The sequence below is a fragment of the Sciurus carolinensis genome, chromosome 13, assembly GCF_902686445.1.
Source record: "Sciurus carolinensis chromosome 13, mSciCar1.2, whole genome shotgun sequence".
NCBI lineage: Eukaryota > Metazoa > Chordata > Mammalia > Rodentia > Sciuridae > Sciurus > Sciurus carolinensis.
The window spans coordinates 54006795-54022734 of NC_062225.1; the positions used below are offsets into that span (position 1 = coordinate 54006795).

Below are 15940 nucleotides of genomic sequence, written 5' to 3' on the forward strand. Positions count from 1 at the left end.
TTAGCCTGTGGTGTCTCTACTGGTATTTTTCAGGATTTAAATTCTCTAAACCACTCACTTCCAGAATATAGCACGTGCTAAATGTTAACTGAAGTGATACTTTAAAAAGAAAGGCCATGGTCATTAGACCCAACCAGCTTCCAAGCAGAGGATTAAAAACACCAACCCAAATTGTCCCTTCTGCCTTGTCCAGCCCACTAGCTCCAAAAACAAAGAAAGAAATCAAGTAAATATTCTCAAGCGCTCACTAAAGACATGGAGTCAGACATGGTGCACGTGTAGTAGATGTTGACTGAACACCTATGTGTCTGGCACCAGGTAAGGTATAAGAGATAGACTTTGAAACCAAACAGTACCTGACCTAATGTATCTGGTGGTGGGATAAGCATTATCACCCACAACAATAAGCACTGCAGGAGTTTTCAGAAGATATACCCAGAAGATACCCAATACATCTGTTTCATCATGTGATGCAATGACTTTTAACACATGAAGTGACACTGTGGGGAAAAGAGAGTCTATCATCCTAGGCCTAAATTTCTCTAATAGCCACTTCATCCTATTTCTACTTTCAATTCTTTTCCTTCCAGTTCATTTAACAAGTATTTATTGAGCACCTACTATATATCAGTTTCAAGATTTCTAAAACCAGTCTTATAAAAATACAGATTGCAAGAAGTCATTCATACAAATTTTAAACTCTGACTGGCTTTCAAGACTCAGAGATCTAAGTACATCCCATGATTCCCTTTATTTTTCAAAATATGGTTACCGTGAATAACTCCTCTAAATACTCATCACTCTGCCATGATTTGTGTTCTGCACTTCTCTCCAAGCCCAGATTTATCCAATAGTCACTATACTAGTCAGGGTCTTCCAGAAAGTTAGAACCAATAGGATAAAGACATATGGAGATATGTGAGAGGGAATTTACTAGAGGAATTGGCTCAAATGAATATGGAAGCTAAAAAATCCCACAACAGACCATCTGCAAGCCACAGGACCTTGGTGGCTAGTAGTGTGAGTCAGTTCAATTTCAAAGGTCTCAGAATTAGGGCATAATTCTCAGTCCAAAGTCAAAGGTCCGAGGACTCAGGAAGTTGCTGATATAAATTTCTGAGTCCACAGACTCAAGAACCTAAAATTTTGAAGTCCAAGGAAAAGAAGGGTGTCCCAGATCCAGGAGAGAAAGCAAGAGAGAAGTTGCCTTTCCCTTTTTTGTTCTATCCAGGACCTCAATCAATTAAATGGTGCCACCCTCATTAAGGGTAGATCTTCCTTACAGTTCACTGATTCAAGAGTCAATCTCTTGGGCTAGAGTTGTAGCTCAGTGGTAGAGCGCTTGCCTAGCATGCATGACAAACATGGGTTTGCTTCTCTGCACCACATATAAATAAAATAAAGGTCCACTGACAACTAAAAAAAATCACCTTTTAAAAAAGAGTCAATCTCTTCTATTTCTCTTCTGGAAATACCCTCAGAGACAACAAGAAATTATGCTTTACTCACTATCTGTGTATCCATTAATTCCAAATTGACACCTAAAATTAACAGAGTCACAATAACCTATTTTCATAAAGATGTGAATGAATGATAACATTTTATCTTATTACACCTCCAGGGATATTTGCATTCTAAGAACAGAATAATTTTACAAAAGAGTTATAAAAGCAAACATCATATTTCCAGGACATGTGGAAGGACTATAGCCACAGAAGCGGGGAGTAGGGGAGAGGAGAGGAGAGAACAAAAATGGGAATACTAGTGTAGTTAAATCTCAAACAACACTGAACAAGATCAACTTATCTTCGTTCCTGTTCATATGAATTACTATGAATTTTTCTTAATTCATGGCAATACCAGAGGAATAATCTTTTTGCCAATCCAGAATTTGGAAATCTTGACAGGTTCCATGTTTGGTCTTTTTTTTTTTTTTTTTTTTTTAATTATAAACAAATGGGATACATTTTGATTCTCTGTACATGGAGTAAAGGCATACCATTCGTGTAATCATAAATTTACACAGGGCAATGTTGTTTGATTCATTCTGCCATTTTCCCCCCTTCCCCCCATCTCCCCACCCACCCCTCTTTTCCCTCTTTACAGTCCTTCCTTCCTCCATTCCATGTTTGGTCTTTCCAGCAAGTATATGGTAAGCTTTAAGTAACACCTCTTGCCTTATCATTCAGGAAGCACTTTTGCTAAAGAATTTGCTTTACTGAATTTTAAGTGACCTTGTATCTCCTATCAACCATTCCCTTCATCGTCATCTACCAGTAGATCTGGATTCCAGGACACTGACAAGAAGCCTTACTTAGTCTCACTGAAGAAAAGCCACTTGTGCAAATGGCAATGGTACACATATTTTGTATCTGTGATAAAGAGGAATACAAAATAACAAGCTAGCTCCAGAACATGGAACAAGTTTCCCATGGGGGTTTCCCAATCTAACATCTAGGCATTGGATTGTGTTCAAGTTTTTTCACTCAACACATCATTCTGTTTAGTCCCAAATGCATGCCTATCTCCTTGTGAACTCTCACAAGACTGCTCCCTTCCTTGGTAACTTTGATACTCTTAGTCTCATATAATGCCTGCTGCAGAAGCATCATTTCACTGAGCTCACTTTAAATTCAAATTTTTTTCTCAGGCTGCTTTGTGCTCCTCTCCCTTCAGAATCAGCCCTCTTATATGACTTGCTCCAGCCTGTCATTCTTATCACAGTGCTGAAGCATCTCTGCTTATCAGACAACTGTAGATTTCATGAGTCCTGCCCTGTGCCAGCTATGATGCAGAACCCCAAAGCATCTTAATAATCTCTGCTCTTGGGGCATGTGAAATCTGCCTGAGGAAACAAACACATGAAAAGTCAAACAATTTGAAACCATAGAAAAGGTAATACAAGGTACAAGGTTCTTTGTAATTGCTGGAGGTCAGAAGATATCACGGTTGACTGGGGCAATGTATCTATTCCCTTTTCAATTCTTCTCCAATGTCACTCCCCAGCATATCCTGAAATAAAGCAATAGTTTTCTGGGTACATACTGCTAAGGATGCCAGAGTCTTCAACCCTCAAACAGAGAAATATGCAAATACAAATATCTAGAACATAAAACAAAGGAGTAAGTGGTGAGAGAAGTAAAAATTATACAGAATGCCTTTGCACACTTCATAGTTGTCAAGTAAAAAAAAAAAAAATACCTCTATAACTGTTAAGAAATGATGGAGATGAAGTCACAGAGACCTCAGTGGAATCTGCTTTGGTTCTTTTTGGTTGCATTAAAACTTAGTGAATTAAAACATTCGTTCTATTTTGCTCTCAATTTCATGTTAGAAATGTGAATGGTTTGTCTCTGATTCATGGGATGTCAGAGCAGGTGGCTGGGTGTAGGGGATCCAATTCCAAGTTGTCCCCTTCACTTGCATGACTGGCACATCTGCTCACTGGCATGTTTGTGTGCACATGCAGTGAAAAGTCTTGGTCCTCTCTGTCCACATGCCATCTTATCCTCCATGGCCTCTCCATATGGCTTAGGCTTTTACCAATGTAGCAGCCTTGGGGTATTCAGAGTTCTTTCATGGAAACTTGGGACTCTACAAGATCCATATAGAAGCTGTCACTGCTCTTAGAAACTAGGCCTAGAACTCAAAGAGCAACACTTCCTTCCTATCTGTTGCCCAGAGATATCACCCCAGCCCAGATTCAAGGAGAGGGCAAACAGATCCTCCAATGGAAATAGTGCTGAATAATTATCAGTCATCTTCAATCCATCACAGAGTATATTAGATAATAAGATAGTATTCCATGGAATATAAAAATTTGTTTCTCTTTGTAAATCTTCTACTGTGATTTTTTTTTATATATTCTAAACTCAAGGGAAAGGCACAATTAAGAGATAATAGTCTTCTGTTTTGTATTGCTTGCTTTTAAAAAAAATGTTCATGACAGGTAATGATTGCCTTGGTTTAAAGTGTTCCTGAAGGCCTTTTTTAAATGCTTTTATCTCATTCCTTAGAGAGATTCTTGAACTGTTGTAGACAAAACGAGGAGCTGGATCTCAGTCTGTGCTCTTTTCCACATTTGAGAAAAAAGAGGAGCCCAAAGGCCAGATGAAGTGTGAACTTGGTCACAGAGAACAAAATGAGTGCTGATAGCAGAACTGGTCAGAAGAAGGACTGCCCGAAATGAGAACCCAGAAAGATCTCCTACAACAAAGAAAGTTGGGAAATTCCGGAACAATAGGAAGTATAAGTGAAGAGCACGCTAGAATAGCTGAGAATTAGACTCATCACAGGGACAAGATTTCATGGAACAGACTCTTATTTGCAGGGACCCTAGATCTAAAGCTATAAGTCATAGGAGGGAACTAGAAAAGATACCTTGGGACAACAGAAGCATTGCAATGAATGAGTAGTCACAGTATATACATGTGGTACCTAAAGCCACAAAGTTTTGCTGAGAGTTTGGTTATGGGGTGTGAAAGAGCGGAATCAAAGTTGTTGCATAAAAAACAGGTTGGAATAGGCTCCAACCTGCTGAAAGTGGAAAAGGATTCTGGAGAAGATCAATAGGTCAATTTCTAGTATTCAAAACTTGACATGCCTAGTAGGTATCTAAATGAGGATTGTAATGATGAGGTGGTTGAATATGAGTCTGGATTTCAAGGGAAAAAAGTAATCTAGAAGTAAAAATTCTAGCATATAAATGGTGTTTAACTCATAAGACTGGATGAGTTCACCTAAAAAGTAAGAAGTATAAAAGAAAAGAATGAGAGATAATAAAAAAGAAGCAAAGGTATACCATGGGTACTCTTAACAATGGGAGATTAGAGAGGAACTAGAAAATAACTGGAAACTTCTAAAGAGTCGGGAGATAAATATTAGTAAATATGAAGAAAGTCACCAGGAAGCTATAAAAGTTCTAAATTCTATGGGCCTAAAAGCAGGTCATCAATAATATATAAAGAAAAATTAACAAAACTAAAAGTATGCAATAGTTAGTAAATAGTAGTTGAAGATTTTAATATACTTCTGTAGTACTAATAGAACAAGTAAAAAATCAGTAAGTATATGGAAGATATTAATTTGTATGGACAAATTTGATCTAATTGACATCTAACAAGGAAGGCAATAAGTGTGATATTTATAGGTACTACATAAAAGTCATAATTAGTTCTCAAAATATAAATCTGCCTGAATATCAAACAGGGGATCAGCTACTCAGAGATTGGCAATTTCAGATAACCACTTCTAACCCTAGGTCTTGAGGAGCAAGTGATAAGGGACTTAACCAAAGTCTGGGCACTTGCAGAAACTGGATTCTTGGCAGATATGTCCAAGGAGAGCATTGTTTCTCTAAGGACTGGGGAACAACTTGATTGGGTTCTAAGATGAGGAACTTAATGGTATTGTGTATGGAAAAGCAGTATCAGTTTGGTTGGGAAAGAGATCTGTCAAGGAGGGCAACAGTTAAAGGAAATTTCAGTGGACAATAAGAAACCACGATCAATTTTTGAGCAAGAGAATGACAGTGAAAAAAAAAAGTTAGAGAATGTAATCTTCACAAGACTGTGAGAACATATGGAAGAGAAGACATATATTCACACCCCCAAGGTTCATTTGCTCTGAGTGCCTACAGCTTTGACTTACAGGGAAAGCGGATATTAAAAGATTCTTTTTCCTCAACTATATCCAAGGGTTCCCAAGGGAGATGATATGAACTCATCTGTTACTACCTCCATCAGAAACACCCACTCTTAGCCAAACCCTGGCCCCAACATGTCCAAGCTGGTGCCATTTAAATCTTCTCATTTTCACCACCTGGTCTTGGTCTTGAGGATTGCAGCTGCCATTGGTGCTGCCAGAAGAGTACCCACATCAATAGTGTTGCTGCCAAAATGAATGGAACTCAGAGTCCTGCAGGGACTGGGACCCAGCTGAACCATGCCTCTGTCCTCCTCTCCCTAATCATTTATTCATTCATTCATAAATGAATCATTCATTCATCCCCGCTTCCCTCCCTGCCCCTGAGATGTTTACTAATAATAGCTGCCAATCATTAAGCACTATCTTTGGAAGTTTCTTATATTCCTTAATTCATTTATTTTCCACAAGAGCCTCTGAAGTAAATATGATTTCTACCCTCCCATTTTAAATTTGAAACATAGAGAAGTGAGATAACTTGATCAAGTTCAAAAATCTAATAGGTATAAGATAGGTAGGCAAGTCTGCCATGGAGGCCAAGCTCATAACTACCACCTCTGTCCTCCAGACTTCTCTTCCCCTTAAGTGTGTACTCTTCTCACCTTTATCTGAAATTTGGCCACAGATTCCATCCCAGTTTGCTGGAAAGATTTTTATAGCTAATTTTATCGGAGAGGGGAATGACCTCAATCTCTCAGGCCTGTGTAACTCACTAGGCACAAACAGATGACAGAGGAGGAGGTGGTTAATTCTACTCCCCAGCAAGAGTTGAGCCCCAAATCATCCAGTGTGCAAGTATATCCAGGAGGCAGGGCAGCCTGTTATCTAACTCCTCTTACCAGGAACACAAAATCAGGGATCCTATCCAAACCAAACATCTGGTTAGCCAAATACTGATCTGACCAAGGTAGGTATGAGAAACTGGAGTCTCCCTTCTCACTCACATGAGAATATCACTACATTAGAATGTCTGCTATTTAGCCTGTTGAGAGCAGAAATTTTTAGGCCCATAGTAATCATGTTCTATTTACCTTTTCTTCTTGTAGAGATATTTCAAGAACAAGGATCCATTCCCTGCCTAGCTATGGCTTAGAAAATCTTAAGAAGCTGAGGGCCAGGTCTACTTACAATTTAAAAAAGCTTCCCAGTCTGGAAAAGTTTGTTGCCCTCGTGGAGGCCAGCCTCACCTACCCCAGTCATTGTTGTGCCTTTGCAAACTGGAGACGGCAAATGTGAGTTTTCTATGTCCATTCCTGGAGCCTAACTTGGGCATTTCCCCAGAGTAGAACTCTGTCCACACCTTCTACCTGTCTGTGACATGAAGAGAATCCATGTTCAGGGAAAGCTCCCTAACTAAAGTCCTGAGGCATATTCTGGATCAAAGATTCAGTTTTGTGGAGGGTTAGGGAGGGCTGGATTCATAATTTCTTTGGAAATGAGCTCCTAAGAAAGGGTTTCCCACATAATGGAGCATCCACTGAATATTAAATAAGAAAACATGAAAAACCTCAAGCATAGCACCTGATTCATAGTTCATGTTTAATATTTTTTTCTCTTTGCACCAATATGTATTAACCTTTCAAGTTCCAAACTCTGTACCCCATAAATGTCCCATCCTGCTAACATCAAAATCAACTTTGGAGGTAAGAAGCAAAAATGCCACACCAGAGATGAATGTGCACATCTGTAACACACCCCGACCACTCTAAGCCTCTCCAACTCACCTACAGATCTTAGCAACTCACAGAGAGGACAAAAATGGAGACATCTCTTCACTGTGGCTATCAAGGAAGAGCAGCTCCAGGAAGTGCAATTTAAAGAGGATAACCTAAACATAGGCAAGGCCCAGTAGGTAACTGGTTAAAAAAACTGAGATAACCATAGACAGGATCTGGAGAGAGCAGAGAGGCAGAGGCTTTGGAGATGACACACATTTCAAACATTTAAAGGACACATTGGAGGTAAGAACTTACTGAATATCACTTCTCAAAGCTCTCATCCTCTCCAGAGCTCACTAATACAACTCACACCCTGTAGTTGCACTCAATCAAATGATGCCTTTTCACTATTCTTGAACAGTAGCCCAGCACTAAGACAGCTGCCCTGTGATATTATCTCACTGTTTAACAGTAGCCTCAATAATTCAAACTTCAACATATATTGAGCTGCAAATGTGGAAATAGCCCCTGCTCAAAAGCAAGACAAAACAAAACTAAGAGCAACACAGCAGTTCATACCCCAAAATATTTCAAAGTAGCTTGGAGCACTCAGACCCATTTGAAAGAAATGCAGAAAAAGAGCTGCTTTTCAGAATTAGTTCTGGCAACTATCCAGAATCAGACACTCCTCACAGATTAGCTCAAAAGTCAGAGCATTTCTTCCTGACAACTGTAATTCTTAAGAGCCTGGGCTCAGGCAAAGGTTGCCTCTTTTATTTTCCAGACAGGAATTATCCTAGCCAGGGCAAAAAAGATTCCATTTTGCTGCCAAGACCCTGCAACTGAATACCTCTCAGGAGAAATCTCAAAGAATGTCGGGATCACTGTAGGAGCAGCTTGTGGTGTGGTACTTGGCCAAGTGCCAACATGCCACAGGAACCTATCATTTTACTGTGCTGCTCAGACTCCTCTGGTCTTGCCACCTCCTGGTTGTGTAGACATAGCCTCAGGGCTCTCCCAACCAGAAATCTCCAGTCTACCTTATATTACCTCATGACAGGAAGCCTTCTCTGATCCCTCCAGATCAGCTGGTCCTTACCTCCTAGGTCCCTGGTGGAACTTAACATCAAGGCCTGTCAGGGTACAGCCGGGGGAGGCCCACATTTCTTCCATGACATTCCAAAATGTGGAGTTTTATTTTTACATTTAACAAATCCACACACACAAACCCAATATAAAATAATAATTCTTTTCAGAAAAGAATCCTGGGATTTATTCATAAATTAGTGTCATTTCATTATATACCATAAACAGTATGTGTTGGTAATGGAATTCAAGTTTAAAGTTGTATGACAAAATTGTTCTCCTGATCCTCATTTGGAAATAATGCTCATTGCATAAAGATGAAGCCCCTGCTACTATGAGGTTTTGGTCACTGGTCCTTCTGGACATAGGCTGGGTCAACCACACCCCACATTTGTCATTGAACCAGATATTTTCTTATCATGGTTCTATATTCAGCTTGTATTTTTTTTTGTTTTTATTTTATTCTTCAGTTCTTGTATTTCATCCATTGATTCACAATTAGATTTTAAACTGATGCACAGTGGCATATCCTTCTAAGTACCTGCACAGGACTGAGACCCCAATGAGAACTCAATAAGTAACCACCATCATCTGTCTTCATAATCTGACATTGGCTGAATACTCACAGCCAGGTGCCATAATACAATCACACTTAGCTTATTTAATATTGCAAAGGTAATATCATTATCATTATTAATATTATTGCCTTCTCAAAGAGGCAGAAATTGAGGCTCAGAGATTCTGAATAACTTGATCAACACGAACCAAATTCATATCCAAACCCTACACTTTTTCTGTCTCCAAAGCTAAGGCTCTGGGACAGTCAGCTATGCCCACTCTAAGTACTATTCATTGACTGATTGCAGTTCACAATTTCCAAACTGACCCTAAGCTGAATTCCCAACTCCTTGTCATGCTTAGGATTTGCCAAGGTACTGCAGAGGCAAGAATTTATTTCCCTCAACTTCTACCTTTATTTCTGTTCTCATCTCAGAAACACACATTATTTACCTTACCCCCTACCTCATGTCAGTGAGTCACTTCCATTTCAGGAATGGGAAGCATCAATATCTAGAATAGCAGTATTGACAACAGGAATCTTCACAGAAGCCCAACCATGAGCCCCAGGAAGTGAAGACTGTCTCTAGATAGTTAGATCTCATTCCAATCAACCAAACTACAATAAGCTCCAGGTTACTTACTTTCTGTTCCTAGAATTGGGCGGCAGCTAATCTAGAGACAAGATTTAGGAGTCACAAATTAGACTAAGAACCACACAATTGCCCTCTTGTCCCCTCTATGCTCATCTCAGAGCTTGATTCACTCTCTTTTAAGATTGAAGACTAAACCAAAATATTTTCTGAACTCTGGTTCCACTCAATTTTAACTGTGCTAAATGTTTAGCTTGCTTAGTGCAACTTCTGACCGATTTGAGAAACCCTAACAGCTTATAAAACAAACAATGGCACTTTCTTCAGCCAAAAAGGAAAGAAAAAAATCCTTTGGGTCAAGAGAAAATACTTCCTGATGATTCAGTTCACTTACCAGAGGTGAAAGAAAAGAGAGTTCAAGACTCTTCTTGTGGGGCTGAAGTATGGAGGCTCAATCTGTGGGTGTGTGTCAAGCACTTAGCAAGCTTTCCTCCTTTAGAAGCAAATGGAGACTGTGCCTCCTCCACTGTTCCAGTCACTTGTCTCCCACTTATTGAGAGTCTTTTGAAGGGTCTTAATACTCGTATCCTAGCTGAAATTATGTTAGTTTTTTAAAAAATGCATCATTTAACATTGCTATGAACATCCCCCAATAAGGAAAGTGAAGTAGGGATAAACGTGTGATTTTTTTTTCATTAAAAAATACTTCCAACATGAACCATACCCATCCCTTAAAACTTTGCTTCAAAATAAAAGTACTACCTTCTGTGTCTACATGCAGAGACTTGGTAAAATATTTATGCATGTACTGATATAATCATGGGTTGAATATTTATCATCTGGACTTTATTCAAAGCCATCTGTAAGTGCCTCCGTCCTGTTGACAAGGACTCTTGTATGTTTCAGTTTAAAGGAAAAATCAAGGCAGGATAGTGAGCCTAAGAAGAGCCAGCTTCCCTGTAAGATGTTACAATCTTGAAATAAACCAGGCCCCTTTGCAACCTTCTTTTGCTCTGTTCGATATCCACTAGGGAGCAATTTAACATGAGAGAACTAGGCTTACCTTGAAGGACAAACTCATGCCTGAAACTTATTGTGGTCCCTGGGGAGTGAGATAATAAAGAACAGGACCCAGGTAACATTTTAGGCAAATTAGGAGTCTACCAGTAGCCTGAGTACCAATGAGCTAAGGGATGGGACTGACTGGGAACTAACTACAGATTCTGATTCTCTAATTTATGTATATAAAACAAGCAAACAAGTCCTCATTTGTGTTAAAGAGCAACCTGGTCTTCCAGTGATTGGAATATAGAGTAAAGAAATAAGAGTATGTCCTCCTTGGGCATATTAATAGATAGCTGAATAGAGATCAGGGAAGGAAAAGGGTAGAGATGATACCAAGTCTGTAAATTATTTGCACTTAAAAGCAAGGTTTAGCTAGTCCCAGGCGCCTTCCTCCCCACATTCAGGTTGTGGCCAGATGGTTTCCCCCGTGGGCCATCCAACTCAAGGAATATATATACAAGTTGTTCTGTTCATTTACAGTAAGCGCAGCATTAACCCACGAGCTCAGCCTCAAGGGCAGACAAATGTTAGAAGGAAAAACAATCTCAGGAAGAAAACCCATTATTTCTACGCTGTGCAAAGATGGTGATATATTTGCCATTTTGGATCCAGGATGTTGATTCTATTTCTTTTTTTTTATTTCTAGCTCTGAGCTTCATCCAATTTGCAACAAATCTATTTTAAGACAAGAAGTTGATGATATGACTCGGGTTAGGGGTCAGAGAGTCTCTTTGACAGAAGATGATGAGTCCAGTTATGACAGAGGATTGGACATGATGTATGGTGAATTTGACTATGACTTATGCAATGAAATGGTTGATGTGATCTGCTCCCCTAAGCCAGATGCATTCAACCCATGTGAAGATATAATGGGGTACAACATCCTCAGAGTCTTGATATGGTTCATTAGCATCCTGGCCATCACTGGGAACATCATAGTTCTGGTGATCCTGACTACCAGCCAATACAAACTCACAGTCCCCCGGTTCCTTATGTGCAATCTGGCCTTTGCTGATCTCTGCATTGGAATCTACTTGCTGCTCATAGCATCAGTTGATATCCACACTAAGAGCCAATACCACAACTATGCCATTGACTGGCAAACTGGAGCAGGCTGTGGTGCTGCTGGCTTCTTCACAGTCTTTGCCAGTGAGTTGTCAGTCTATACTCTGACAGCCATCACCCTGGAAAGGTGGCATACTATTACCCATGCTATGCAACTGGACTGCAAGGTGCAGCTCCGCCATGCTGCCAGTGTCATGGTGATGGGCTGGATCTTTGCTTTTGTAGCTGCCCTCTTTCCCATCTTTGGCATCAGCAGTTATATGAAGGTAAGCATCTGCCTGCCCATGGATATTGACAGCCCTTTATCACAGCTGTATGTCATGACCCTCCTTGTGCTCAATGTTCTAGCCTTTGCAGTCATCTGTGGCTGCTACACCCACATCTACCTCACAGTGAGAAATCCTAACATTGTGTCCTCCTCTAGCGATACCAAGATTGCCAAGCGCATGGCCACACTTATCTTCACCGACTTCCTCTGCATGGCCCCCATTTCTTTTTTTGCCATTTCTGCCTCCCTCAAGGTGCCCCTCATCACTGTGTCCAAGGCAAAGATCCTCCTGGTCTTGTTCTACCCCATCAACTCATGTGCCAACCCTTTCCTTTACGCCATCTTTACCAAGAACTTTCGAAGGGATTTCTTTATTCTGCTGAGCAAGTTTGGCTGTTATGAAATGCAAGCTCAAATTTATAGGACAGAAACCTCCTCCACTACCCACAACTCCCATCCAAGGAATGGTCACTGCTCTTCAGCTCCCAGAGTCACCAATGGTTCCAGTTACATACTTGTCCCTCTAAGCCATTTAGCCCAGAACTAAAACACAATGTGAAAATGTATCTCCCTGTTGCATGACAATTACATTTTCCTTTGAAGAGGAGGCTAAGGAATAGCTATCAGCATTTCTACATGTTTCATCTAATCGAATTCCTAGCTACCTGTAAGGTAAATGGGTCGGGAACTACTAATTTAATGTGACACATTAGGAAACAGAATTATAAATAATAAAAATTAAAATACAATGCTACATCACATTTGTCTTATGCTTTAAAATGTTCAATTTGATTTGTTCAGATTATCTCAACTGATCCTAATAAAAATTCTAATAAACAGGCAGGACAGAGATTATTCTTTGAGTTTTACAAATGAGGCAATCAAGACTCAAAGAATTCAGTGACTTGTTTAAAACCATTTGGCTTGTAAGAGGTAGATATAGGATTAAGTGTCTGACTCCCAGAGAACATCCAAGGGATGCACCACAGAATTCATTCAACAAATTTCATTAATGACCCTGGATGGTTTTTTAATGGGTCAACATGGATAGACTGAACTACATTTCCCAGAATTCTCTTTCTCATGTGTTTCCAGTTAGGGTGGGCCACAAGGAAATTCCTTGAGATAATGGGAAGTCAGAAGAAAGAAAACAGACATTTTGCAATTCGATATATTTTGTTGCTGATGCTGACTCAGCTCATTGCTGTGAAGCAGCAGCTGGGTTTACAATTGCTCCACTTTCTGACTCCCGGCCCCTGCATGTGGGTTTAGCTCCATAACAAAGGACCTGACTCCTACAGGATACTTTCATTGCCAAGGTCAAGGCAACAAGAATGGAAACAGGGCCCGGTTTGTCTTCCAGGGGTTGTACCTTGTGCTGTGGCCTCTAGCATGTTTGTGATCTTTCCTTTATGACTGTCTGACATGAGGACTTAAGCTCCAGCATCAGCTGTTGACATAACATTCTTTTTGCTCAGCCAGCCCCCAACTACACAAGCCAATTCTCTGTAACAAATATTTACCACCTATGTACATATGCATACATACATATGTATGACTGATTCTTCTTCTCTAGTTGAACCCTAACAGAAGATATACCTAATATTTGAGATATATATGGATTATAATGTTAACAACACCACAGTTTTGGAATCAGACAAAGCCAAGATTTTATTCAGACTCCATAATAAGGCAGGACTCAGCCTCTTTAGGCTCAGGTTCTTCCTCTGTGTGTGTGTGCACACATGCGCCATGCGCACACAAGCGTGTATTTAACTAAGTTTTGGGCCCATGATAAGTGGATAAGAAAATGGTTATATACTACCTAGGTCTGGAACTGGTTTGGTATGTGTTAGTTTATTCTCTCCTCTCAGACCAGTGCCTGGACTAATAACCAGCTGTCATGACCCTCAGTGTAGAACTCATTCCATTGCAGCATATAGCCCCAGATAAATAACCATACTACCCACATCTATTCTCATAAATGACCCCATCTGAATAATTGAATCATAAATATCCACCATAAATTTCACCAAGCACTGTGCCTTGGCTAGCCCATAAAGCTCTGAGTCTCCTCTCTGAGTATCGTCTTTCAATGTCAAAGCCAATCCTTCCTCCTCTTGCCCTTTGGCAAACATTTCAAAAGTTAATCCCAAATGCATTAAGAAGGAAGTCTTTATAGACACACACACAAAAAAATCATCTCTGCCCATCTGATTTGGCAACCTCTGGATATATTGTGAGCATCAAATGAAAAATAATTTTCCTTGTAAAGAGTCTAGAGCTCCCCTATTTAGTACAGTAGCTACTAGCCACTAGTGGCTCCTGAGACTTAGAGTGTGGGTAGCCAGAATTGAGGTTTGCTCTCAGTGTAAAGTACACACTGAATTCCAAGTACTTTGTACACACAAAAAAGAAAGATTATAAAATAGCTTGATAATTCATACATTGATTATGTACTAGAATAATGTTTTGGACATACTAGAACATAATAAAACATTTAAAATTAGTTTCAACCATTTCTTTTTACATTTTTAATGTGGCTTCTAGAAAATTTAAAACTATGTATGTGGTTTGCATTTGTGGTTTGTGTTACATTTCTGTTGGAGTTCAATGATCTAAAACTCCACAAAAACAAAGGATTTTCATTTAGCGTTTTCCTCCCCAGCCTCTACACTCCAGTGTAGATGGAGCCATCCAGCTCCATCTTCTGTCTCACTTCTTCCTTGTTTGTGGCCAGAGGCAACATATTTCTGAATTTGGACTCAAAAGCAAGTAAAAGTTAAATTGTAAATATGACTGTGTAGTAATTATCTTACAACATAGCTGCTTAATGACACACTGGTTTAAGAGCTTGTGACTCTGATGGGCAAGAACATGTTCAGAGACAAATAAACATCAAGAAAAGCTCAGAAGACATTCTACCCATCAGTTTACCACTGTAACGCTTCCTGGCAAGAGATGGAACTCTTCTTAAACAAGCAAACATATTTTGGGGTAACTAAATTCAGGACTGGTGAACCCTGGAGATAAGTCTCCAGGGAAAGAAACACATCCTATACCTCCTGTATTGGTGATAAAACCGACTAGAATCCAGTATAGCAATCCCACTTCCTCTAAGAGTGATTATTCAAGTTATATATTCAAAGCAGTGACCCCCAGAGTGGTGGGTCACTCCCAGTGGTGAACCAGATAGAAACACACACACACACACACACACACACACAAAAGAAGTTTCAAAATAATACTGGTTTCTGGGGCCTTTTTCTTTTAAGCTTTTATTTCACATCACAAATACCATCATGAGGACTAATAACAACCAGAGATATCTTTAAATAGCCACGTCTCCAAGGGATAATATTTAAAACATCAAGCTTCCTATACAATCCAGGTGCTGATCTCTCGGAATGGATACTGGCTGTGAGAATTCTATTTGGCCATCAGATGCAAACCGGGCAAATGCTAGCCCTGCGTGTTACCCCACTGCCCTGGCCTCATCCTGGAGGAGGCACTTGTGTCTTTCTTCAAATATTAACCTCCATAAACTGCTTCAGCCTCATCCTGACTGGCCTCTTCATTACCTTCCTTCCTTCTCCTTTTCCTCCAGATATTCCCTTACTGAATCCCAACACGTAGCTGGGTATTCCTTCTTAAAGGGGTTGGAACAAAGAAAATGAACGGGTAAATCCAGAAGTTCCTAGGTGGCAGAGTGAGGAGATGAAATGAGTACACCCATTGATAAACCATTTTTATCTTGCCACACACAGAAGCAGTAGTAACGGATGGGCTGTGGCACTGGAGGATATTGTTTCCCTATGGGAAACATGTCCGGGCCTCTTTCTGGGAAGGTTGAATGGAATAAGGAAGAAAACCAAAGGAAATCTTGTACCAAAGAAGCTGCAGCTCTTACAAGTGGCACTGTGTTTTATTTAGGCCAGTATCAA

General features: G+C 39.9%; 1 protein-coding gene across 2 annotated transcripts in view; it reads left to right on the top strand.

The window, feature by feature from the left end:
- The window catches only part of Fshr (follicle stimulating hormone receptor), a 157409-nt gene extending 144866 nt beyond the window's left edge, over positions 1-12543 (top strand). For both annotated transcript variants that reach the window (XM_047523033.1, XM_047523034.1), the window contains 2 exons: positions 6750-6935; positions 11310-12543. In XM_047523033.1, the coding sequence (XP_047378989.1) occupies positions 6750-6935; positions 11310-12543 (1420 nt within the window). The remainder of the gene's footprint in view (positions 1-6749; positions 6936-11309) is intronic.
- Positions 12544-15940: the final 3397 nt, after the last annotated feature.